The sequence below is a fragment of the Cyprinus carpio genome, chromosome B10, assembly GCF_018340385.1.
Source record: "Cyprinus carpio isolate SPL01 chromosome B10, ASM1834038v1, whole genome shotgun sequence".
NCBI classification, from domain to species: Eukaryota; Metazoa; Chordata; class Actinopteri; order Cypriniformes; family Cyprinidae; genus Cyprinus; species Cyprinus carpio.
In genome coordinates, this window is record NC_056606.1 from 9,632,843 (window position 1) to 9,659,925 (window position 27,083).

Below are 27,083 nucleotides of genomic sequence, written 5' to 3' on the forward strand. Positions count from 1 at the left end.
GGAGTGTCAATGGTCCATTTGAGAGACACGGCAGTAATGCACTTATAATCTGCGATTCGCAGTAAAGCAAGAAGACACGGTAGCTGGCTGTTGAGAACGCGCTCAGGACAGTTCGGACATTGTAGTGAATCAGAGGTAAAAAAGCAATATAAATACTGTTCAGTTTCTTGCACAGGCCGATCGTTTTGTGTCTTTACAGATCAATGAATCGTCACAAGCCGCAGGGTTTAATTTGGTTTTGTTTGTGTATGTTTTTTTGACTCTCAAATCCGTGACTCCCATCCACTTACATCATATGACTGACAGACTGCAACGCTTTGAGTTAAAAATCTTCGTTTGTGTTCTACTGAAGAAACAAAGTCACCTACATCTTGGATGCCCTGGGGGTAAGCAGATAAACATCAAATTTTAATTTTTGGGTGAATTATCCCTTTAACCGCAGTAATATTTATCTAAATGTAACGTTTGTTAACACAACGCGATGACTCAAATGCATCACTGAATCAAGAACGGTTCAAAAGAATCGAATCGGACATACGAGTCGTAGATTATAAATGAATCATACGCCCTCTAGAGACCGTCACTTGCACATTTGCACATTTCCTTAGCCACCTGGACCCTATTCAAAGTAGGCTAAACACATTCAAAAATGTGTGAGAGTCAATTACGACAAACTCAATTCAGATGCGGATTCAAAGAAATACTTGACCATTCATTACAGTTTATTGAAGTCAAACCAGGCAAGTCTGAAAACGTTTAAATCTGTGGAATGTTGCTTAAAGTACTCTCAGAATAAATTATGAATTCTGAAGAAATACATCTCAAAAGTTGGTCAAATAAAATACAAGAAATGTACAAAATGTTTCTAGGTTCACAAACATTCAGAAGCAATATTACAAGCATTCGTATGACACTACAATATAATGAGAATGGAGTTCTGTTTTTTTTTTAACTGTCTACTATGTACAGTTGATCAAGCATCATTCTCTTACACAATGCAATGACATAGGCTACATAACATAGCCAAAGAAATTTCTATCCATGAGTAGTACATCATTAGAAAACTTAGTGGACATACATTCTACCCAAGTCATATCATTTAGGATAAGTTTTATTTAGTTGAGTGTGTAATGTGATTCAATGCGCATGGTGAAAAATATTACAATATCACATTAATCTTTACACAAACTCTGTAACTCAGTAGCAAGAATTAGTAAACAGTCTATTTAAAAGGAATGTGAAATCAGTACACAGAAATCAAAAAGTGTAAGCTGGTAGGACACCACCTTTAGTAAATTTAGTTAAGCAACACAAAGAACATGCTCGGATAGCACAAAATGATAATGATAACTTCAAATACACATAATAAATGTACACAAAGTACAGTGCACTGACACCAAACACTGGAATCAATGGAGGTAATACACTTTTAACATTTGATACGGCAAAACTGATATAGCAACAAATCAATTACAGTCAGATCAGTGACTGAACCACTGCATAAACAGAAAAGGAAATTTCCACGAGGGTTCAAACAAGCCGTTCCAAAAAAGTCATTGGCAATTTCTAGTGATCATGTATATCTGATTAAACATGTAAATGAAGGCCAAATAAAGACAATAGAAATGGAAGTACAAGTAAAAAAAAATATATAGTACCAACAGACCAGGCAAAACATGTGCTTTTGCATCCTGCCAACTGGATTTTCTTGACAATTTTCATTATAAACGTAAGGGCAAATACTGGTTTCAGGAACAAAAGTGCCTATGACCTCTAAAAAAAATACAAGTAAGCTATATAAAAATAAATGTAAACTATAAAAATATCACATATCAGAACATAACACAAAAGTATGGAAACCCTTTTCTGCCACAGAATAATAAAACAGAAAAGGTAATTGTGACTTTCTTTATTCTGACTTTAAAAAAGGCAGAATTGTGAGATATAAACCCAAAATTGTCAATTTTCCTCACAATTCTTTCCGAAAAGTGAGAAAAAGTCAACTTAAAAAAAAAAAAAAAATTATTCCATGGCAGAAACAGGCTTCCGCACAACAGAGACCCAAAATGCCTTCCATGTTTCAAAGACGCAGATGCAAGTAAGAGCATACAGTATTTCCATAAACGTACAAATCTCAGTTTGGCAGTCAAATCATCAGAATTCCTTAAATTTGCTGTCGGATGCAAGAATCCAGTACAGATATCCACTAATAACACTCCATTGCGAGACAAAAATAATAATAAATACAGACTTGAACAAAGGCAAAATGGACACGATTCAAGTAAAATGAGAACTTGCAGCGCTTTCCCTTCTTTCCATAAAGTGACAAACATACTGGTGGTGCCATCACGTATAATACTTGTACTGTGGTCTATAAAAACGTTCATGTGAAATGACTAACGAGTAAGTATACAAAGCCCATGTGTCGAAGCCGTCGAGATTCGTCGATTCTTCATCCGTGCAAACTGTGGCACAGCACGACCGCACAGCTACCAGTAACAAGAGAGTAACAGCTCCACTTTACAGCACAGGCATCAAAGCTATTGAGTTTAAGTAGATTCACATCAAGTACAGTCACAGAGAGGATTATGCTACACTCTGCTGTAAATCGTACAGCCCTCCCACGTTACATGACAGTTCGGTTTTAGCGAAGTAGCACGCGTTAATACATCCGAACGTAACCGATGAGATAAATGAAAGTGTGCGGTTAAGGTACGGTTTGATACCTTTGAAATGAGTCTTGACTGTACAGCAATGTACTAGGTGTGAAATATTAATCTCAACTACTGAAAACAAAACATAACAGTAAATCGGATTATATTTACACTTGGGAAACAGAAAAAAAAGAAAAAGAAATCACAATTAAAGATTGTACTCACAGTCTCACAACTAGCGCTGCTCAGAAAAATGATATGGGTCTTCATAGTTGATATACACACTGGCACCTGTTCAATACTCACAATGGTAAATATTCGTTTAAGACTCATGGCAGTGTTGGAGTATTTGTGGCTTAACTCTACACCATCAAACGTTACCATTTGTACACGTCAGAACTGATCTTCTTGGGTGACCGATAGTTATTTCTAACACTTATAACTTTGAATTATGCTGCGTCGCTACTCGATGGAACGAAAGATGAAGGCAATACAGTACCGGCCAAGCAATAATGCAATTTTGCTGACAAAAAGGGCACATTTACAACAATACGATTAGTGATATCAAATTGACTAATACAGATGAATAATACTGTACATTGTGAATGGATGTAAACATCGACATAAATATATTAATGATTATATATATCTTACAAATCACAAACTCACTGGAATGGGGCGGCAGTTGAACAAACCTCGTATGTTTTTTTGAATCACTCTTTTTTTTTCTTTTTCTTTTTTTCTATAGATGTTAGCACGACAGGTTCATATTCAGAAATGTAGTGAAATCCTACCGGCGAGGGGCGAATGGTTGCGCCCGACACATATTACCACAGTCTTTGCTATATACATGAGGTACATAAATAAAGTTCTTGGTTTAAAGTGTTTATAGAGTGTTTTTAAGTACCATAGATGTGGAAACTGACTTTGCCGCTGAAAGGCGTCGTTTTAACCGAGAAGTTTTTTTCTTTTGCCGAAATTGAGCACATCTGAAAAACTGTGAGAATTAGCTGTGAAATTTTGCTTATAAAACCAGAAATGAGTAGCTTACCATTGTTATATAAGCCCGTATGAATTTGACATGAGGCCGTAAATTGTGATATGTTCAAAAAATTCATACCAGCTGCTGTAGATTTGGAATGAATCAAACCAGTTTATCAAGTCCACTTGGTTTAATTGAAAAGTGGACCAGCTAGCTGCATGTATCTACTCTACGGTTCATTGTAGTTTGAACTTTCATGTACTTTGATGTGGTTTTGCAATGCTTCCTCTATGCTTTGGCCCAATCACTCTCCCTCTCCCCCCTCGTCATCGTCGTCTTCCTCCTCATTGCCGTCGCCCTCCTCTCCGGCTTCGAGTGGTTCCTTCTTTACAGCGATCTGGCTAGGGCTAGCCTGAGGCCCTAAGGGTCTCTGGGGGTCGTGGTTTGAACAGCAGGTCCGGTTGTCCAGGGCAGACACTACCAGCTGTCCTCGCTCGTGCTCTCGGCAGAAGGAGGCGGGGCAGAAGTGGCAGAAGGAGGCGGCGGTGCGCTGGCACACACTGCACTGATGCCAGGGGCATTCCCATCGCCCTGAGACACACAGAAAATACAAATCAATCATACAACATCTAAATGACTCGAGAGAACTTCTGCTGCCCTCATATTGGCAATTTCTTTCTAATTAATAGATTAAGATCTGCAACATCTCATACTGTCAGTTGGATTAACATTAGTGGTTTACCAATATATCACCAAGGCCGATATATCGGCCGATATTTGGTATTTTTCTAATATCGGAAATTTCTTTATGTTTTTTTGGTTGGTGTGTTTGTTAATTTTATTTTTTATTTGGCGCGATGACGGCGCTAAGTGATTGCTTTCTTTCTCTTTTATTTTCTTTGTTTGTTGTTATTTCTGTTTAGTATGGATGTATGTCTAATAATCTGATAGAGCAGTTAAACAAAGGAATTAATGTATACAGAAAGTATTATAACGATTACTTTTATATGATTAGTAATAGAAAGGCAAACATTATAATACTCGTATAATTCTTGTTTGCCATCAGCAATAAGCAAATACGCATTTATATAATTTAAACAAATCTTTGAATGACTAATGAACATTCAATTTCACAAACCTTGCAAACTTAGTTGAATCCAGGTTTGAGCTCTTGTGAAGTGTGCTTTTTTATCCAGCATGATCGCGTGTTCTCTGTGTGACAGTCGGTCTGTGTTAACTGAATGCTTTAAACTTTAAACTCGTGATTTCTAATTATGCTGCGCTTTATGCATTTGCCCACTGTCATATTCATTTCATTTTCACTGTGTGCTGTATGTAATATGAGTGTTACCCTTGCTTTATTTGAAAAAAAATGATTCCCAATGCACACAAACTTCCCAGAATACTGAGTGCCCTGTTGGTTACAGTGTTTACTTCCTTTTTAATTCTATTTTTATTAAATATTTATTTATTTGTGAAAAATACATTGTCATCTAAAGTATGTTTATTTTACACATTTTTTAGTAATCCATTGTCAAATGATTTAAAATTTCTTAAATATTAATAAAATAAAAAAATAATTATATCGACTATTGCCCCCCTGCTTTTTTAGATGTTGTCGTCATCTGTTGTAAAAAAAAATATATGTGTAGAACTATTTTTAATATTTTATGGTGTGTGGTGTCTGGTTCAGCAGCATATCAGGAAAAAAATTAAAATATAAAAAAAATCTAGTTTAAAACACCTAATTCTCAGAAATGGGCTCTTTATTTTTTGTTTTTCTCAAAAACTTTATACCATTTTCCAAAAAAGTTCATGACTAAAAATGCAATGTGGAGTAGCCATCAAGTAAAATAACTTTTCCTCAATTTCCTCACACCTTGCATACTTGCAACTGTACGTATTCTAAACATTTTCAAAAATAAATAAATAAATAATAATAATAATAATAAATAAAAATATATTTTTTTATTAAACTAAAGTAAAATATTTTGCTAGCTGTAAAGTATTTACACATTATTAATTCATAATTTTTGGGGAGTTGCACCACATGATATTTTACAACCTGAACTAACATAGTTTTGTCATAAAATGGTCAAATGATCTGATATTTTAAGAAACGTTGACACAGAATTATACACAGGATCTGCATCATTTCATGTCTTTTTTTTCTCTTTATGTTGGTTGCACCACATGACATGGTTTTGTCAAAATGCAGAAACACTGAATAGATAAATTTTATAAATAAAATTTTTTTATTTAAAAATTTCTTGTATTTTTTTAACAAAACTGATGTTTTATCTAATATATAATAAAGGATTATGCCAAACTAATTGTTTCAAGAATTCATTCTTTTTGCTTCGTTACGATATCAGGACTTTAAATTTCTAGACTTTTATAATTAAGACCCCCTTAATTATGCTTTATTGATGAAAATAATATCATTCTCATCATAGAAGGGGTGTGTTCAAGCCATTTTATCCATGAATTACTGGGTACAATTGCAGGGGTTAAAGCAAAAATAAATCCTGAGCCTGAACTTTTTTCCGGGGGCAGGTCAGGGCAGCAATGACTGTGGCTGATTTTATTTTTTTTTTTTATGAATATATGGTTGACCTGAAAAATAAAAGCTGTATCATACACTTGGAAAATTATGTGCAAATGTGAAAATACACTTAGCTCATGAGATGAGACAAAATACAGATACTTGGTTCAGTAGAATGTGACAATATTTTATAAAATATTTCTTTAATATTTTAAGAAATTTTCAATGACAAAATTGAAATGTCTTTTAATTACAAAAAGTAAAACAATGCAGTTGTATTTAGAAATATTTTAACAAATCTAGGGCTGTAACTTATGATTATTTTGGTAATCAAGTAATCTTCTGATTATTTTGACAACCGATTAATCTTATTTTTTTTTAGTAACAAACACACCTAAGTGAAAACCAGGCTTTAGTATGACTATTTACATATAAACTAACGATAAGGCAATAATTGGCTCAAATAAAAGATCAAAACCAAGAAATTACATGATTGTATTGAACAACACTTAAAATACATAATGTAATATATTTATACATAATATGAACATAACCAACTTAAGTACATCATGTATTAAAACAAATACCCCCAGAAGAGTGCCAACGGCCTGGTGACGTTTCACTTTACAGCGTGATTAAACGATGTTTAAATCCATTAAATTTTAATGTTTGGCCACATGCAGAAACTTTTATTTTGAAATTGCGATGTACAATACTTGGCATATTTAGACAAAGGTTGATGTATTCTGTGTTGGCAAAGGTTTATAAATGATTTAATTTACAAATCTAGTGAGATAATGCACACTGTTTTTCTAGATGAACGTTAAGCAATTAAAATTCACAGCATATACAGAGAAAGAGTTTAGCCCCTTTCACACATACAGTCTTCACTGGTAAATTACTGGTAAGTTACTATTAATAGATCATGTGTGAACAGGACCTTTTAAAAAATCCTGGCAATCATAATGGAGATGACGTGATTATTCTGAGCTGTTTACAAAGCTCCGCAGCTTTTTAATTAGTTATTCTATGTAAATATGTGCTAAATGGACATCTTTGGCCATTGCGCCTCGCAGCTTTTTGTCGCACTTCTCCATTCATCAGGGCTGCGACTCTGCAATTGGATACTATTATGAGCATCTTGTGATTTTTTTGTATTTATTATTATGATTTGTTATTATTTGCTAGTAGTGTTAGTTTGGTTGAGAGTGAAAGCTGCTCCTCTCATACCATTGGTAGGCGAACTCATGGACTCGAAAGTGATATCAATCAACAAGATTTTTCTTTATTTTATATGTCATGTAGGACTATTTTTTTTCCGCAGGCAAATGCTGCACACTGGAGATCTGGCACGGTGCCGGAGAACCTTAATCCCTGCAATTGCTATTTGTGCAAAATTGTAATTGTGTAATTTGTAATTGTGTCCATTCTTGGATTGTTATTTGTGCTGGATTTTTGTCACGGTGCCGGATCTTTAACAGTTGAAGTTTTAATTTTTTTATTAAAACATTTATGCTATGTTTCCGCCAGCATGACATGTGGTTACTATGTACCACAAATGACAGGAAGAGCTGGAGTGACAGACAGCACGTACCGTATGGAGGTTTGGTCAGGTTGAGGCAGAGGAGATGGTATGCCTTTGGACAATCTTTTTTGTCACACATGACCAGCTCTCCTCCCTCTCCACAGCTGTAGCAGTAATACTCATGGGTCTGTTTGCTCTCAGTCTTCAGCTTGTTTTTGGGGCAGGAGCTTAGCTGCGCACCTCTCTTCTCTCTCCATAACACTGCACCCCTGGAGAACTTTAATCAAGGTGCAGACAAGATATTTGTGACGATAAATTGTAATTGTGTAATTTGTAATATTTAAATAAGCATCAAACTTTGACACAGAAACTTTAATCCCTGCAAACTGCGTATTTTGTGCACGCAGGGAAATTGTAATTGTGTAATTTGTAATTGTGTCCATTCTTTCGTTTTCTATGTGGTTCTCAACCTTTTAGGCTTTAAAGTTAACTTTAAAGTTGAAGTTTTAATTAAGATTAATATTAAAACATTAATGCTATGGAAATCTAAATCCCCATCAAGCAAGAGGCAACATATGGCAGTAATGCTATGGAAATCTAAATCCCCATCAAGCAAGAGGCAACATATGGCAGCATTACTATGATCAGGTTGAGGCAGAGGAGATGGTAACAGTAACAATCTTTTTTGTCACACATGACCAGCTCTCCTCCCTCTCCACAGCTGTAGCAGTAATACTCATGGGTCTGTTTGCTCTCAGTCTTCAGCTTGCATTTCTTGGGCTTGAGCTTAGCATTGCGCACCTTCTCTTCTCTCTCCATAACCACTGCACTCTGCAGGACGTAAAACAAGGTATCAGACAAGAGATCGAAATGATGATGATAGATAAAGAAATAAAAGTACAAGTAACAAAGAAAAAGACAAAAACCTAGTGTTAAATAAAGCATCAAGTACACTCAGCTATAGAACACTCTAGAGCAGGAGTCTGCAACCTATGGCACGCGTTCCAACAGTGGCACGCAGAGGGATAATCGCTGACATGCAAGCAATAGGGAAACTACATACTGACGTACATTTTGAGCTAATAACTTCTCATAGTCACACAGCCTGTTAGGAGCTATAAATACTATGAAAGTGTGAGATTAACTTGCACTACTCTACGGATGCGCGCGCATGTAGCAGCTTTGAAAGTCAGTGGGTGATTTTTTTTTTTTTTTTCAGACAGTCTAACAGTAATCACTCTTGTGGGGTTACGTGAAGTGATTTCTCAGCATTTTTTGAACACTGACCAGTTGTGAATGCTATATTTATTTATAGCAATTCAATATTAAGTTGTTAATATTGTGGTATATATTAGACACTTATTGTCTGATTTTGCAAACTAAATATTAGCTATAAAGCCACAGAAGAATTGTTGTGCATCTCCTAACACAGTAGGTGTTTGACTTGAAGCAGCGTTGCACGTGTATGACAGCAAAATACCACGAGAGCGCACTTCAGATCAAAGCCTCAGCGGTCTAACAGCGCTCGTCAATGTCAAAATGACTGAGATGGCCAATCAAATCAAAGTAGGCGGGGTTTACTGTTGACAGAAGTAGAGCGATAAGCATCAGTTTAACGGAGCGAGAGCGGTAAGAAGCATCATCATATATTATTAATTAGTAAACTTTTAACAATACGTTTACGATAGAAATGTTAAATGCGACAGCTATATCCAGAATGCAGCAACTCATTTTATTTTAGTCAAATATGGCCATTTTGAAAGTGTTAATTGTCTGCGTCTGTCTCTCTCTAACAAACAATGTAGCTGAGTTAGTTATTTTATTACACCCCCTTCCTTACTGAGAAATAATGTAGCGATTGGTATGATTTAAAAAAAAAGTCACGTCAGCTTATGTGCTTCTGAATGTGCCAGAAAAAAAAATATAAATGGTGAAAAAAAACTGTTTTTAATGCACTGGCCTTGTCACACACACCGACAATGGTTTGTTACACTGTATATCTAAAACGTTTAAGATAGAAATGTTAAACACTGTATATCTTTTATTCAAGAAAGTTTGGTGGTTGGTTGTTAGGAACGTCATGCCGAAAAGGTTGCCGACCGCTGCTCTAGAGAATTGTCAGTGGTTCAACAGAAAATGGGTAAGCACTTCATGTGCTTCTGTCTAATTCAATTAGGCTTTACCTTGGGCTTGACTCCAAGAAAACCACTGCAGTTCTCAGACCCACAGTGGCATGATGTCCTCCCATTACCCAGACAGTCCAGGTTGTAATTAAAGGTCAGCTCCGTGTCTGAAAAAACAAAACAAAAACATGATTATCTCAAGTAGCTTCTAAACAAACAGTGTCCTTTTTTTCAAAGAAAATGCTAATTGTTCTTACCAGCAGCGATATCACACAAGGTAAAGAGCCCTATCCGAACATCTCCATTTATGGTCCACTTCTGAGTCTCACAGTTGGGACTGCAGCTGTGGTTCATAAAGCGTGACAAGTTCCCTTTGGGTCCAGCATCAATCACACGGTCCTGAGAAGCACATGAGTGACTTTAATACAGCTGAGATGATGTTATAATGTTACATACACAAAGTAAACATGCAACAGTGATACCTTTGTGAGGGTCAGCATGTAAAAGTTGGTCACATGGTTCTCATTGGCATGTCTTATTCGTTGCTTGCACTCCTCGGAGTCGATCAGTTCGCCAACATACTCCATGACAAAATCACCCTAAACAGTAAAAAGGAACATTTTATTCCAAAAAAATGTCAGAATACCTGATTTAGAATACTTACATACAATTAATAATAATAATAAAAAAAAAATAGATGCATCCACGCTATAATACTATTATATTATTTCAGATCTGATCTGTGTGAAGGAGTGTTAAAGCTAGTTTTAAAAAAAAAATTGGGCACTAAAAAAACTAATTAATTTTGATTCTGGATTTTGTTACATGCTTTTGTCATTATCTTTTTTTTTTCTGTATCTTTACATTTAGTAATTTTAGTGTTTCAACTTAAGTTAGTTGTCAAACCAATATTTCTCATTTTCTTTTATTATTTTCTCACCTTTTTGAGGTCCTGCTTGGTCTTTAGGCCCCATCCTCGGCCGGTGGTCTTAATGACCTCAGTGTCGGGGTAGAGGCGTTTGGAGAAGCACTGGTTGTGGCAGCGGTCTCCTGCGGGACAGACCTGCGGGTGGCATTCATACTGCAGCATGCGGTTCAGGCACTGAGAGTCCTGGCTGCACGGACGCTCATCTGTGGGTTTGCAGTTACAGCGGGGGATCTCTGAGAGGTCAGCGACGTGCACCTGCACCTTCCCAACTGGCTTATTGGACTGAGGTGAGAAACGTGGACAAAAACAGAGTTTTAGTTTGTTTCAATATGATTTTAGTTTTCTTTGCAAAGTTGCACTGTAGAGAGATTAACATGAAAGGCAAGAATGGGCCATATTATGGTACCACACAACAGCAGAGAAATAAAAGTTTTGAATAAAGGATTTGAGCTAAATTCTGTACCTTGATAAGTTTGTATGGTGGAGGTCTACGAGAGTTTCGCTCTTGTTCAAGGGCCTCCTTAGTTTCTCGCTGTGCTTTTAACTCCTGGAACCTTTTTGCTGCCTCCTCAAGTGCTTTACATGCACAAAAAAAAAAAAAAAAAACATTTAGAAATCAATTTAGCTTAACCTTTATTGGGGACGTGATACTTACATTGACCATTTAATATAACAAAACAAATGAAACTCCACTGAACTGCTCTGGTATCTTACCTTTTTTAAACGTCTTATTGATGCCAACTTGTCCCTCTGCAAAGTTCTTATCGCTCTCAACATACGGGAAAACTCTGCCCTGGTTTATCCAGTAATAGTCATGGGAGCCAAAGAAAAAGACTGGAAAGTCGCCAATGTCATGCTTCAAGGTCTGGATGTTGGAGGGAACCAGGCGAGGGTTGCATATCTCAGCTGGCCACCACCTACACATGGTTCAACATCAACATTAGGTTCATCACTTAATCATTGGTCAGTTAAACTTTAGCCTTCACCTTGTAAGAAAACAAACCAAAAACACTGATGATTTTTGCTATTGCTAATTACTAGCAATAGTCGTGGGAATCAATAGCAGCATCACACACACACAAAAGGTTATTTTAAAAGAAAGGATGACCCATTCCATCCAGTTCGAGTTATATTAAAAATTGTCTTTGATATTTCAAGCTGTTTAATGGCACTTAGCAGGTGTTGCATGCATCAGTCCAAAAGCAGTTAAATTGCCTTAAGTAAGGAAACTTTTCTTCGTTTGCTCCTGTTGGCGCATACGCAGCGCTGACCTAATACATCATCAGCCTGGAGCTGCTTCTGTGTACAACTGTTGGTGCAAGCTACATTAAAGTGATTATTATGTTTTGAATATGGATATTTTTCTTACAAAAACACATCGATTTGCTACAGGAGGCCTTTGTTCACCCCCCGGAGCCATGTGAGACACTTCTTTTATGGATGGGCACTTTTTATTTAACTGATGCATGCAACACCTGCTGAGTGGCATTAAACAGCTTGAAAGATCAAAGACAATTTTTTATATAACTTTGACTGGATTCATCTGAGGGAAGAAAGTCATATACACCTAGGATGACTTGAGGGTGAGTAATTTATGGGCTAATTTTCATTTTTGGGCGAACTAACCCTTTAAGTCTTTTTACACAGCACTGTGCCTGCTCAAATTCAGTGTAAAGACGTGATGCCGCATAAAAGCTAGACTAAATTATGTCTGCTCAGACACAAGTATCAAATTATACAGCAGTAATGTGTGTAAATGCATTCATGCCACCTCTGAGCAGCATTAAATTGTCTGTGTAAAGACACTTAAATGCCACTTCAGATGTGCTTTTGTGACACCTTTGCAGCATAATTTTAATGGCATAAATGTATAAAGTTAAAATTGCTGTATAAATGCATTTACGCAACCTTTGAGCAGCATTAAGCACTCTAACAGTCAAAAAAATACAAGCATCAAAAGACTGAAAAATAAACAACTCCTCTCTGTGAACTCAAGTCAGAAATATACTACAATGATTTGTAACATTCTTAGATAATATATTTGTTAATTATTATTACTTCTAAAATATTTATTTTTATATATTATATTCTACATCAGACGTTGTGAGAAAAAGCTTGAGTTTGTGGAAAAAAAAAAAAAGCTTTTTGAATATTTTATATTGTGCCATTTAGTCACATTAGACTTGACATGAACATACCTTTAGTTTTTAGCAAAATATATCTTATGACACTAAGAGACTTTCAACAGTTCCACGGACGTACCTGTAGTTGCCCAGCTTGACCCAGACTATCTGCTTATAGTGGGGCTTCTTGCCTGCTCGGCATTCCCCACACAGCCACGTCCCCTCTGGCATCTCCATGTTCAAGCACTCGGGGTGGAATGAGGCGGGACACGCCTCACAACACAACAGTCTTCCTCCTTTTTGACAAGCACACACATGCACATAAACACACAATCGAATACACAGGCCCACAGTAACACCACATGCTAGTCCATTCCCAATAAGGCGGTATTCCACAAACCTCATCCATGAGCATGTCAGAATCAGACAGTTATGTGTCCTCTGAGATTGATATAAGTCTCTGAAATGCTTCAACATATACGTCTAGATTCTAAATGCCAATTTGAAGTTCTGTTTGACATGCTCAAAGACATGGTTTGATGACTAACACCTTTCAGCATTATGTTAATGTGCTTTTTTGTGCCGGGTGATTTAATAAGCAGCCAATAGTGAATGATCAGAGGGGGGCACTATGGGAAACATGCAGTGATGCACACTGACTGATTGTCCGCATTAACATCACCTGCAGTACACTAGCAGACATGGAGAAAGTATTTTGGATGGTGTCACTTAAAATGCTTAGTTTGACTGACAAGAAAAATTTGGCAAATAAGCACTGATGGACAATAAAAGACGGAGCTCAGCAGTGAGTGCCCACTTTGGTTCCGAAAGCATTTTTCCGATTCATTTTTTCCAGAGGGATAAAAAAAAAAAAAAAAATTTTTTTGAATGATGTATTGTAGTGATGAAATAATACAAGCTCTGAAATTATTATTATCATTGATGTACTTACTCAAAGAATCATTAAAAAATTACGTAAATAAAATATATAAAAGGTACAATATAAAAATTAAATAAAGTACAAAAACTATATGTTTTTTGGGAGGTCAAAATGAAATCTGAAACTTCAACAAACATAACGCTTTTTTATCAATGTATTAAAGACCATTTTTCTACACAAAAAAAAAAAGGTGTTTTTTAATTTTCTCAATTTTTTATAATCTGAGTTTTGATATATATTTGCTTTTATTTGAAGAAATGTCCAAATTGTGAGAGATAAACTTGCAACTGCAAGACAAAAAAAAAAAAAAAAAAAAAAAAAGACAAAATTGTGTGATAAAAAGGTTTCAATTACCTTTTTAATTTTTATACCATGGTGGAAATGTAAAAAAGAAAAAAAAAAAAAAAAAAAAAAAGTGATAAACTCAGAAGTCTGAGAAAAAAGTCAGAATTGCAAGATATGAACTCGGAACTCAGGATTCTGTGTTTATATCTTGTTATATTGACCTTTTTTTTCTCAGAAATGCAAGGAAAAAAAGTCAGAATTGTGAGATAAGTCACAATTACCTTTTTGAATTTATAGTCTTTGACAGAAAAGGGCTTCCATACATCAGAGTTGTATAAGTTATCCTTAAACATTCTCTATGGACAAAATGAATGGGATTTTGACTTCCGGGACCCTGCTGTTGGCTCTATTAAAAATTGCCATCCAAAATATGTTTATGTTTGGAGGGTGGTAGGGTTTAATTGTGCTCAAGCAAACAGAGAAACGGGACAAAGTAATTTAGAAACAATCCAAGCAATTAATGCTAAGCCAAAGCGTGTTACAGATTTAGAATAACAAGTTACGTGACATATCATTAACCTAGTAAAATTCCCAGGAATCACAAAGATTTGAATATTATGCCAACTTCTATTTTATTTCTCTACACGATTTCCCAAGCTAATTTAAAATGCTGATCTGATTTAAACTAAAGAACTAAAAATGTAAACTATTTGTTGCTGTGTGTTATTTTAAGCCCACTATGTGCATTAGAAGCAGCGTGAGGGTGTAAAATTACGAGCAATAAAATGACTCCAAAAATAACAAAATAAACAAAAAGTAGCAGTAAGACAGCTGTCAAGGCATACAGATGGCAAACTACATAAACCAAGAAAACATGATTTTACCTTTCCCAATATTCTTTTTGGTAGCTGACGAAGAAGAAGGAATCATAGGTAATTTCATCAACTCAGCACGATTTGACTCAGTCAGAAGGTAGTGCGACTTAAAGGTATAAGAACTTAATATGGTGTCAGTACGGTCGTGCACTAAAAGCCCTACACGAGACAAACAGGAAAAGTCATGAGTAATGAAACTACCCATGATTCCAGAAAACACACATCAGGAAAAAAATGACACGTGATTAAATAAGTAGTCCTGAAAAGAGAACACAAAAAACGAGAGTCTTAAGGAGGAATACTGCAGTGTTGGAGTGAGAGCTTTAGGGAATCACTGGATAAAATGTAAAATATGTAATAACTGTGTCACTTCATACTCTAACTGTTCTCCGCTTTTAATAGTATCCAAATGTTAAATGAATAGTTCATTCAAATATGCAAACCAAGTTATTTAGTCTTTCAGTGAATCAAGACTTAAATTTTAGTCTGTTTCACAGACAAATCTACCATAAGGGTTCACCAGACTTGAAGTATTGGGCACAGAGTCATATGGACCATTTTTATGTTATGTTTATGGTGCTTTTACATCCTTATTTGAACTTGGTAACTTCAGCCCTGATTAATTGCAACTGCACGGGTGAAGAAATGACAAAACTAGAACTTTCTTCCAAATTTAGCATTTTGTGTTTCAGGGAAGAAATGCATTCATAAGGGTTTGGAACAATATGATGCGTGTAAATTAAAGATTTTACTTTGTAAGTGACAAAGGCTGTAAGGACAAATATTGGTTATAAAGATCAGACAATTGCTCCCACGCCAACACAGCCTATGTAAATTACTGCAGACAACAAAGATGGTTAAAGAAATGAACAAAATTCAGTTTAGATTTATCAGTTAGTTTCTTGAGAAATAAGAAGGTGAAAAAGCTTTTCTACAAAAGTGGGAAGGGGTTTGTTCCAAAACTTAATGCAATCTATGATCTTTGCATTCAGAACAAAACATCTGACAGTAAGACACTGAGTGAGTTTACACGTGCAACAAAATGCTATCAAAAATCAGTGCCTATTCATGAATAAATTGTGAAAATAATTTGGTTTAGGTCTTGCCATATTACAGGCTTATTAATCAACTGCATCAAACACACTTACTGACATAAATATAGAGCACAATATATTGTAACCAGAATGGAATTAGATGTAGGTCGATGTATGTGTTTTTTTTGATTATTAGTCGGAAATAGTTGATTGCTGGAACAATCGGTTATCAGCAAAAATCCATGCCGATAGTTTTCCAGGTTGCATCCATTGCTGGAGCAGTTGAGAAGGGTCTGTTTCCATTATACAGTGTGAGAGTGGCTTCTAGTGGTTGAAATCACTGACAGCATGTGCTATTTGTTTTGACACGTGATGCCACGGAGAAACTTCAGACCCGGATTTAAATGTAGCTGACAGAAAATCCTGCCGTGCCACAGAGCGCCATTCACACAGTTTTCCATTAAATTACATAATATTACGTACATAATGAATTGTATATTGAGCATTTTCATCGAAATATTTGTCTTTCTGTGGCTCTAATAAAGTCTGTATGCTTCATTTATAGAGCTATAATATAGCTCGCTCTTTCCATTTGCTCCGTTTTTTAAACTCTGAACTTCAAACTTATCTATGCCTCACTGTTCATTCTTGTAGTAAACTTTTGTCCATTTGGTGATTAAATAAACTGTTTTAGACCACTGGTAGAGTTGAATGCAATGCGTCCGGAGTGTGTGAGATACCAGTGAGTTCTTTTATTTTGATTAGATAATCATTAAGTGTTCAAGAATAGAAGCAGTTAAAGTGTGAGAGTATACATTGTGCTGGTATAATTGTAATTCTATGGCCTTTGTGTATATATTTAAATATGTGCATCTTTAAGCATGACTGTTGAAATGAAATGGTAACACTTTGAAATTAGAGTCCATTTGTAACTTTAAGGTTAACGAAAGCTGTGTAAGTATTGTTCCTTGTTAGAGTGTGGTAATTTTAACATTTACTTTTACTATTATTATTACTACTAGTACTAGTATGGTTCAGTACTGTTTTTTTTTTTTTTAAATAAAGCACTATTTTAGTTTTTGTTCAGTACCCATTTTAAAAACTATCGGTTAATTAATCAGTATCAGCCAGTGTGGTCCAACCTAGCTATCGGTATCGGCAAAATCCACTATCGGTCGACCTCTAGTATCAACCAATATTAGCAATTCAATTCAAATTAATTTAATTTTGTTATTGCAGATAAAACGTAGTCATATTTTAAACATTTACTGTCTTGATGTCTAATTTTACTTGAACATTAAATCAAGATTAATTATGAAGATCATAATTTCTATATCTATGAAAAATAATAATAAAAACCCTACGGCATAAGACAGTAAGACCCAACCATTAAAACTGGCAGATTTTTATGATTTTACCATTTACAAACAAACAAATAACAGATTTAGTGATCATTAATTGCTTACTGGAATGTCTTAAATTACTGACAATTTTTGCCATTTTAAAAGTTCAAATGAAATTAAATTCAATCTCAGTCCTTCCCCAGAAGAATCACAGACAATTTCAATGTTACTAATTAGTAGGAAACAAACATGATCTGATGGATCACGAACAAACAGTAAATCTTAAAGTAAAGGATTAGGTGACAAGAAAGGAGATCACATTAAAAAGTGTCCAACTTTTAAAGAGAAGGAACATCGAACATTACAAAGGACGACACCAGAGAACATTAAAACACTGATGTGGTGAGAAGATTATTAGAAAGTGTTACATTCACTAATTGCACTAGTGACACCTTGCAATTTTGACAAGAACCTTTTAAAATATGAGATACACTGAACATACAAATCTAATCATTTCAGTAACTTTGGCTTTAGCTATAACGCAAGGCGTGAAGACTGTCAAACGTACCTCGAGCACAGATGAAACACCAGCCTACATTTACAGGTGAGGAAAAGTGTCCGTTCTTCCTGGAACTGGAGTGGTTGCTACATATGATGATGTGGGGTGTTATCAACACGCTGCCAGCCGCCACACAGCCGTCTCCTGTGTGATACGCCACCGGACAGCGGATACATCGCATCATACGGCCTAAATAGGGACAAGAAAAAAAAAAGATACTGCTCTGAAATAGATTCTGTAAAATACAATGCAAAAGTCGATCTTCTATATATCTACCTTTGCCAGCTCTGTGAAGGTCTCTGTCGAGACAGCATGTGGCGCAGCTGTGCTGAGGGCAGCGGAGGCCTCTAGTATCGGTGGTGGTGCCAGTGTACTTGCGGGCACATGTTTCGTGATAATAGCGGCCACAACCGTTCACTGAGCACCGCTTCACGTCACCCTCCACGACCTTGCAGGAGAAACAAGGGTGGGAACCTGGAGAAAGAGATGAGACAAACAGATTAGACTAAACAGGATCGTGTGACAGCAATAATTCAAACTACATTCACTGAATGTAATAAAAAAATAATAATCGAGAATCGAATCAAGAGCTTGCCAACCGAAATCGATTCGGGACATCTGAATCGATACCCAGCTCACCTGTCTTACACTCCTGACACAGTTGTTCTCCATCTGTTCCACTGTTAGATCCAATACACTCTGGATGAAACAGCCTGTTACAGTCTCCCTCACAGCTCACCAAAGAATCCCCGAATGTTTCACAGACCTAAGAGATTTACCCCACAACAACAGATTATTACATAACAATACCTGAAAGAGTCAGACAAAATCAGAACTACTGTTACTGTGAATGCTGATCTGCTGTAACCTTAAAAATAATACTTTTATTTAAGCAAAGACACAATACATTTATCAGAGGCAATATAGACTTTTACATTGTGTCAAATACATATTTATCAAAACTTTTGAACAACAGCAGTGTATCTAATGTCATTACATATTATGTTATATAAACCCAGCATTTATAGAGCTTACATGGCAGACTGTGTCCTTTTTTGAGGAACTTCCTCCTTGACGGGACAGGCTGGAGTCCACGGACTGCGCATCAGATCCGTCAGCATCTACTGTAGCAGGACTGTCCGAGCGCTTCCCGAACCCAGTCTGTGAGGGATGCAAATGAACGCAAAAATCTGACTTTACAAGAAGAGTCCATTTGGCTACAAAATCTGATTTTAAATAAACAAATCTGTCATAATTGTGTGACCCAATGAGGAGTGTATGGCTAAGGTGTCAAACACAAAATGCTGCTGGTTCTCTGGCTGTATTTTTGAGTGTAGTCTGACCTGTGGATCATTGAGGCCTCTGGAGTCAGAGTCGGAAGTGTCTCTGTACAGTGAGCTGGCCATCTCCACATCAGTAGATGCTCTGCTGCGTTTCTTCAATGGTTTACACGAGTCTGAGATCTCACTGGCACCTACAGGATTCGAGTTGCATTAACAAAAAATTCATTTATGGGCTTATTAATCATTTAAAACATAACCACAAAAATTACATCTAGGAAAACCTTTTAAATAAATGTAAAATTCATCTTGCAGTGTGTCAAGCACCTTTTTGTGACCCTGTTTTGAAATCCATTTGAGGTGCTGCTTCAGTCTGTGTGGAAACAAAAACAAAACAAAAACAGAAAAAAAAAGGCAATTTTATAAGATGTTTCCTTATTATTTGACACCTTTGCATAATTTACTCAGACATTCATAAAGACTTGTGTGATTCACTTTAAATATACTGGATGCATTACGGTGTTATTTTAGTATCATTGAAATACTATTATAATGTTTATTATTTTGAATTGGCTTTTATTTCATTTAAAATTTCGTTAACATACTATTTTTTTTTGGTGTTTGTCATTTATTTATTTAATTTATATTTAAATGTGTCTATACAGTTTTGAATATATTTTTTTTTTTTTGCTATTTTAGTGCATCAAGTTAAACGAAATAAAGACGACAAATGTCACTTTGGTAACTAGCTGAAAAAAATGTGTTTAAGGTTTTTATATTTTACAGTTTAAGTTTAATTTGATTCAATTAATGGAAATGTCTTTTGGTTTTAGATTTAGTTAACTATAACCCTGATGCATTATGACAAGGAGAAAAAAAACATGGGCAAATTCAGTAAATCATTATGTCACGTTCATCCTGGTATTTCTGTGCAAAAACTTGTGTTTTATTCACAAACCATCTGCAAACCAGGTGTTATCTGTGCTGGTATATCACTGCCTCATGTGCATTTAACTTATTTTGAATTTTGTTTTCATGGTATTTTTTTTTGTTGTTTGTCATTTATTTATTTATTGTATTTTGTTAAACATTACACAAACTGAAATTTGTTTTCCATCATGGCATCAGTAATAATATAGTATGGACAAAACTCGTTGTTTAAAGAGACGATTCATGTGACTGGATGGCAGTGGTGGAGTGATGCTGAACGGTACAGTATATCAGACTGTATGAGTCTGCTGTATTCTTCACAACTAAGCATTCAGAATTGGCCCTCAAGATGAGGATCTGTGCTGTGCAAATAACATTTTGTACAAATATATAATAACAGGTTTGCACAGTAATTTGATTTGGATAAATACGTCAGTGAATCAGGTGCTAAAATTATGCAAATAAATACAGCAGGTTCAGTTAATTTAGTGAATTCTACCCTACGGTTTGTTGGATTCATCACTGCTAAATTATTTCATATTCGTTTGTGTGCTCTACCTGTTCTTTCTTCACTTTCTTTTTTGGCACTGGTTCCATACTCTTCTCCGAATCAGAACGGCTTCGCACAGACCGGCGCTGCTGCTTTCTCTCTGATATCACAGACACAGAAGACGTTTTCACAGATTAGATTTATACTGCAAAGGACATCTGAACACCATTGCAAAAGGGAGTTTAACTCTGGTGAATAACTCTGTTTGCGCCTATATATACACCTGTGGATTGCTCAGTGCTCTCCTGGTCACTCCAGGCTGAGGGAGACGCAGCTCGCTCTTCTTCACTGGAACACGTCTCTGCCTCTGCCTTATCACTGGAGCCCTTTGTGGGATAGATTGAGAAACATTTAAAAAAATAAAAAATACATGCCAACAGCTGCCTGGCAGAAAAGGTGCAATTTCTTCTCAAGCCGCATGCATAAAGAGAGAGAGCAGAGCCCTAATTTTAGTTTAGCTAGCTGCAGCTGATATTAGTAATTAACTTTCGGCAGTAAGCTTTAATAGCTTAACATGTACATTAACCAAACTAAATGCATTTTAGAGGATAAATTACATTTCAGAGAATTTTTGGTGACATTAGTTCTACCTAACCTGCAAGTTATTATGCAGCATAGTTATCATCTAGTTAGCATACCCTGGTTTAAATGAGTCAGACAGGAAAGCTAGCTAATATTGGGAAATGTGAGTGCAAAAATATACGTTTACAACAATACTAAATACACTTATATACAATTAGTACACCATTTACACTAGGATGCAAATAGCATCCGGTGTAATTTTAGTATTTTTGTACCATTGTAGTATTTATTCATATTTTCAATTTTTTGTACTTTTGTTGTGCTTTTCAGTTTTATTAGTTTTTTTTGTTTGTTTTTAAACAACAAACTTTTGACTTCAGTTTTAGTTTAAGTAATTTTAGTCATTCGACTTACTTTATTTCAATTACACTTCTAGCTTTCCCAAGTTTAAGTTTTTCCATCTAATATTTCTGTTATTTCTTTCAGCTTTATGTTAATTTAAAAAATGTAAGTTATCACTAAGAACACATCTGTATATGCTGTTATAAAAATAAAATATAAATTTAAGCAGAAGTAAATTTAAGCAAACTCTATTTGATCAATTTCCTTAAACATTTTACTTCATTGCATACAGAGTCACTTGTGGGCAGCTAAATTTTTTATCTGAGAAATTGTAGCTACTAAAACATTTTTAAATGAACTTTAAGAGTTTCTTTGATTAAGCTTTTCTTTACAAAACTGTCGTGACAGTGATCGATGCTGCAATTACATTATTTACAATCCACATATACACACTCCCGTAAGTTCACTAGCATTTGTTAATTTCTACCTCAGGTGACTGGACCTGATCGCTGGTCCTCTCCTCACTCTCCGTCTTTTTAGGCAAGTCCAACTTTTGCTTTGGGAGCTGCCAATCACATTTGATGATCTCCACGTTTAGTTTCTTCATAGTAATGGAGAGTGGGAGGAGCTTGCGGGCTGCGGCGGTCTTCCAGGGTGTCCTGACTGGAGGTGGGGAGGTTTCCTTGGGGTGGGGGTCAGGTTTTGCAGGGCTGTGGGGTTGCTCTTGGTCCATATCATCCTCTCCCTGATTGGGAGATGATGTTTCTCCACTACTGTTGATGCTGCACTGCCTCCGTGGCTGCTGCCGACGAGGTATGGGCTCTTCTTTCGCTCCAGCACTGCCTTTAGAGCGTCTCTGCTTGCGTTCGGGGCGGTTTTTACTGGTCGCCCTAGGTGAGGTCACGGTGTCATCAGCAGGAGCAGCAGCAGCAGCACTGGGTTCCTTGTCAATGTAGATGAAGGTGTAGTTCTCATTGCGTTCTTCTCGTGTCATCTGCAGAGCGGCTTCTGCGTGACCCACACCCACTTCCCACTGGGCACGCTCCTTCTGGGACTGAGGCTTCAGCAACTTTAAAATTAATAAACCAGAGAATTAGTAATCAGAAATGTCCACAGAAAGATGTCACCACATTAGAATGGGAACAGCAGGATACCTTTTGTTTCTCAGTTGGGTTGGTTGCTTTCCGGAGTGTTTCTGCTTGCAAATCCTCGAACTGACTCTCACCCTTGTACACCACAATTCTCTTCTCATGGATCCAAGCCCTCTCAGGGACACTCCCGAAGAACTGCACATGGTATTCCTTAACACCTACAGGGAACCATGCAAGAAAGTTATTAGAAACAAATTTGAAGCAACAGAGTAAAAATACCAGCTAAAAGTTGGAATACACAACAGTTTTACACAATAGTACAAGCAGAGTGTGATAGCTGGTCGTTATTAGTCTCGCTCCTCCTCCACTGTGATTGGTTAGCAGACTGAAAAGTAACAGTGATAAGCGCAGCATTTTTCCCAATGTTGAACATTCCTCAACCTTCGCCGCAGAGAAAAAAAAAATAGCTTGAACGCTCAGCGAAAAAAAGATGCTCAGCACTTGGCACACTCCTGGCATTTTAAAAAACGCGGCACTCCCATTTAAAACAACTGAAAAAATACACCAGCCTTGGGGAAAAAATGCTTTGGTGGACACACGGCTTAAAAGTTTTCAAAGCCAAAAAGTATGTACCTCATAGCTTTTTAAAATTTGCTCTGATTTTACATATCGTCTAGAGTATTCCAGCCATAAAATTACACACTTGTAGCAGATGAATTACCTCTTTTATTTAGTCGTATATGAACACTTGACTGAGGGTCTGACGACACCATGCACGGCCACCAAGGGTACGTCCCAACCTTTGCCCACACCAAGTCACCGATCTCATACTCTTGACAAGAGCCGGTGCTAGTGATGACCGAAGGAAAGTGCTTTTCAACCTAAACAAGAACATAAGATGGTCTTGGATGAACTAGAAAAGTGAAAAGGGCTACAAACATATGAAGAATATTAAACTCACTTTCTGTTCCTTCAGTTCTGCTTTGGGGCTTTTGAGGGTCAAAGAAGGTTGCTCTTCTCTGAACGCGACATGAGCTTCGTTGGGCTGTGAGGAGTTTTGAACCACCCCTGACCGCTCTTCCACTTTGCATGGCTGCTGGCTCTCTTCTTGACCAGCACCATGTCTGCTGCTTCTCTTTTTCCTCTTCTCCTTCTTTTGCTCATGTCTTCTGGAAGCCTCGCCGGCCTGAAACTCTTGCAGCAGATCGCCGCACAGTGAGGACTCGAACAGCTCCCTGCCGTTCTGGTAGGTTTTAATGATCTTTATTTTGATCTCTGGGGAGCTGGTCTTTTTGGGAGTGTTGGTGGATTGTGCGATGGGGTTGGAGATGGTGCTTTCTTGAGGTGAAAGGAGGGGCGGTGAAGAGGGCAAGAGCATTGGAGGAGGGGGTGGCAAGACTTGAGGCATTAGGTGAGAAGCAGGAGGCGGATGATGGTGGTGAGGTAACAGTGGTGGGTTTTGTGGATGGTGTTGGTGTTGCTGCTGCTGATGGTGGTGGTGGTGATGGTGAGGAGGATGATGAGGCTGGTGGTGGTGATGATGGGGATGAGGTGGAGGTGAGATGTGGCTTGGAGGCTTCTCCTGGACCACTGGTGGTCTCAATACAGTGCCTTCACCAAGCAGCAAACCGTGATCCCCATAGTTTCGTATGGCGCCGTAGCCATTAGCGGAGCCGTTGGGGAACTGAGAGTACAAGGCAAACTTGGCCTGTTGCTCATAGGTACCTACGCCTGTCGGGTAGCCGTTTGTAATGACTGGGAGGTCTTCAGCAGGGTAAGGAAAGCCCGACTCCAAAGGAGACTCAAAGTTTTGCTGTCCTCCATCATCTCCTGGGTCACTGATGGCTTCATAGACATCCTCCTGTCTGATGTTAGCGGAGTCAATAAGCTGAGGGGGTTGCTGAATTGTGTTTCCCATGATCCCTTGCATGAAAGAGAAGGAGAAATCCATTGTTCTGCTCCAGCATCCTTAAGTTTCCCTTTTTCTTACAGGGCCTGCTGAGATATTGAGGAAAAACAGATAGAATGTGTTTATAACACAAAAAAACGTCACCTCATTTTATCACATTTGTAAAAAATAAAAATAAAAAATGGGTCAAAAATGTGATTAATACTATGCACAAATAAGTTTGTGAGGTTTACAGTACTTCTGCAACATTGCCAATCTCCCTCCCAGGGGATAAATTAAGTTTACTCTACTCCAACTTTCCCTAATTCTTGAGAGGAAACTTTATGCAAAATTTAGACTGAGATTACTCAGCCTTGCTGGATAGGATATTTAGTCAGAATAAAGCATGTTAAATGCCATGTTCCTCATATAACATCCCCTCTCCTTCTTATATGACAACAATGCATGCTTTATCTCAGTTACTATTTCATTTAATAAGCTTTTGAATTTTGCGTTTCTCTCCCTTTAATTATAGGTATGGCTATGCCAGCTGGTCAATAAAAGAAATATCTGCCACCAAATCAGTGTTATTTAGTCTATTTTGCTTGTTTCGTCTGTCTAGTAAAAAAAAAGATGTAAAACAAGCCTCGCATTTAGCACATGAACCACAACACTCAATGCCAAAGAACAACAAACGACTGTTTCTAAACCAATTATTATAAAAAATTGTTTCATGTCAAAGAAACAAACCTGCAATGACCAGCAGCTGGCTAACATTAGCCTGCTAGCCTTTTCTGGATAACAAAACATACCCGATATAATCATATTATCATGTATAAACACATACAATTTAATGAAAATACTATATGGCCCACGAATAAACCAAATTAAGCTATCGTGTAGTTAAAAACAGAATCCTGTTCCCCCACAGCCTTGTAAAGCGGACCCGTGTAATGTCGCTGCATTAGATGAAAGGCGGCGTTAGCGGATATGCTAATGTGTGTACGTTACATGGGGAACACACCAGCGCACGTACTTCTAAGGTTTATCACCAGGGAATTTTCCAAACACACATTTTGTTTCAAAATGGTATGTTTCTTGGTAGATTGGATCATGCGGAGAACCACAGAAACTGAAGAAGTGAATGCGAACATGCCAACATGGCTGCCCGTGCCCCTTTAAATCAAATTGGCCAGATTACATTTCCACCAGGAAAAGGTGTGATGAAAACCACTGCTTTATTGTTATCAAAGACAGAAAATCATGCAGCGCTTGTTTGGATTCAACGCAATATTATGAAACGAAGCATCGAGACAACGGTAGAATAAAAGCGTCTGTACCTTCAGCGTGTTCCATTCTAAACAAATACACCAAATAATCTGGACTCCCGCTGCAGTTAACATAAATATATCAACACAAAGACCTATGACTCCGCGTTTCTTAGATCTAATCCGGTGTATGGAGAAAAAAATGGGGCTAGATCAGTCGTATGTCGATCCCCATGATAGGACGTGTGGCTGTAGAATCGGGAGAGGCCCCGTGTTTTTGCGGGATGCTCCTGCAGACCCAGGGAAATTCGGCTCCCATATATTTTATTATAGAAGTCTCGCTCCCTCTAACGTTAGCTGTAACAAAAGCCCTTCTGCTTGAGGCCTGTGTCTCAGCGCCAAAATAAAATCTCCCCCATTGGCTGTGCTGCATAATGTGAGGGGCATGTTGGGACGAGTAGTTTTTTCTTCTTCTTATAATTATTTTAATTATAATAATTATTACAATCACAACAATATTATTGCTTGACATTAAAGATGTGATCAATGTATTACAGAGAATAATTCTATATATACAATTATTGTATTATATATATCAGAGAATAATTCTATATATACAATTATTGTATTATATATATTTTTTATTTCGACTACATAATAATAACAACAACAATATCATTATAATAATTTAATACAAATAAATGTGTATATATATATATAAAAGTAAAATGTTTGTAAAATTAAAAATAAAAACAATATTTTATATGGATAAAGCTAGATAAAACTAAATGTAGATGATACAGGAAGATAAAACATAGTCAAAAAATAGTACTTACAACCCACATTAATTATATACTCTTTTAACATGTGCTTTATCCATTAAATGAGGCCTACAGAAATAATAATTACCAGTGTAACATTACAGCAATTGTTTGATTATTCTGGGCGTTTCATAAACATTATATTTTAGTAAAAATGTAAATAAGAAGACAAACAATGTTATTAGGGTACAATGTTCCTTCCCTGTGGATCTCAAACGAAGTTAAACTGAATAATAGCGCCATCGTCTGCACAAGTGTCTAATAACAACCTTATAAAACGCCTTGTTACTCCGCCGCTGTTCGGGGCACTGTAATTTCGCCTGTTGCCATGACAATTTTGAGTTATAGCTGAACTGAGATCAGCAGGTGTGGACGCTCATCTGCCCTCATCATCACGGATGAGGTCATGGGAAGTTCCATTGTCCGCCCCGTCCAGCGTCACTAGTGCGTACAGCTCGCTCATTGGCTTATATGG

The 27,083-nt window shown here is 36.8% G+C and overlaps 1 protein-coding gene across 1 annotated transcript; it reads right to left on the bottom strand.

Annotated features, from left to right (window-relative positions):
* Nucleotides 1–1,095: 1,095 nt before the first annotated feature.
* Nucleotides 1,096–26,216, bottom strand: nsd3 (nuclear receptor binding SET domain protein 3). The gene is made up of 24 exons (XM_042732388.1): nucleotides 25,860–26,216; nucleotides 23,593–24,629; nucleotides 23,353–23,512; nucleotides 22,695–22,849; nucleotides 22,028–22,609; nucleotides 20,900–21,002; nucleotides 20,685–20,776; nucleotides 19,524–19,569; nucleotides 19,260–19,390; nucleotides 18,952–19,077; nucleotides 18,556–18,682; nucleotides 18,193–18,390; nucleotides 17,926–18,105; nucleotides 14,990–15,139; nucleotides 13,020–13,176; nucleotides 11,472–11,674; nucleotides 11,221–11,333; nucleotides 10,770–11,039; nucleotides 10,312–10,428; nucleotides 10,087–10,228; nucleotides 9,890–9,996; nucleotides 8,478–8,537; nucleotides 7,776–7,917; nucleotides 1,096–4,227 (listed from the first exon to the last, which is right to left on the bottom strand). Exons 2-24 carry the CDS (start codon nucleotides 24,580–24,582, stop codon nucleotides 3,941–3,943), a joined length of 4,638 nt encoding a protein of 1,545 aa, XP_042588322.1. The 5' UTR covers nucleotides 24,583–24,629; nucleotides 25,860–26,216; the 3' UTR covers nucleotides 1,096–3,940.
* Between the last annotated feature and the right edge of the window lie 867 nt (nucleotides 26,217–27,083).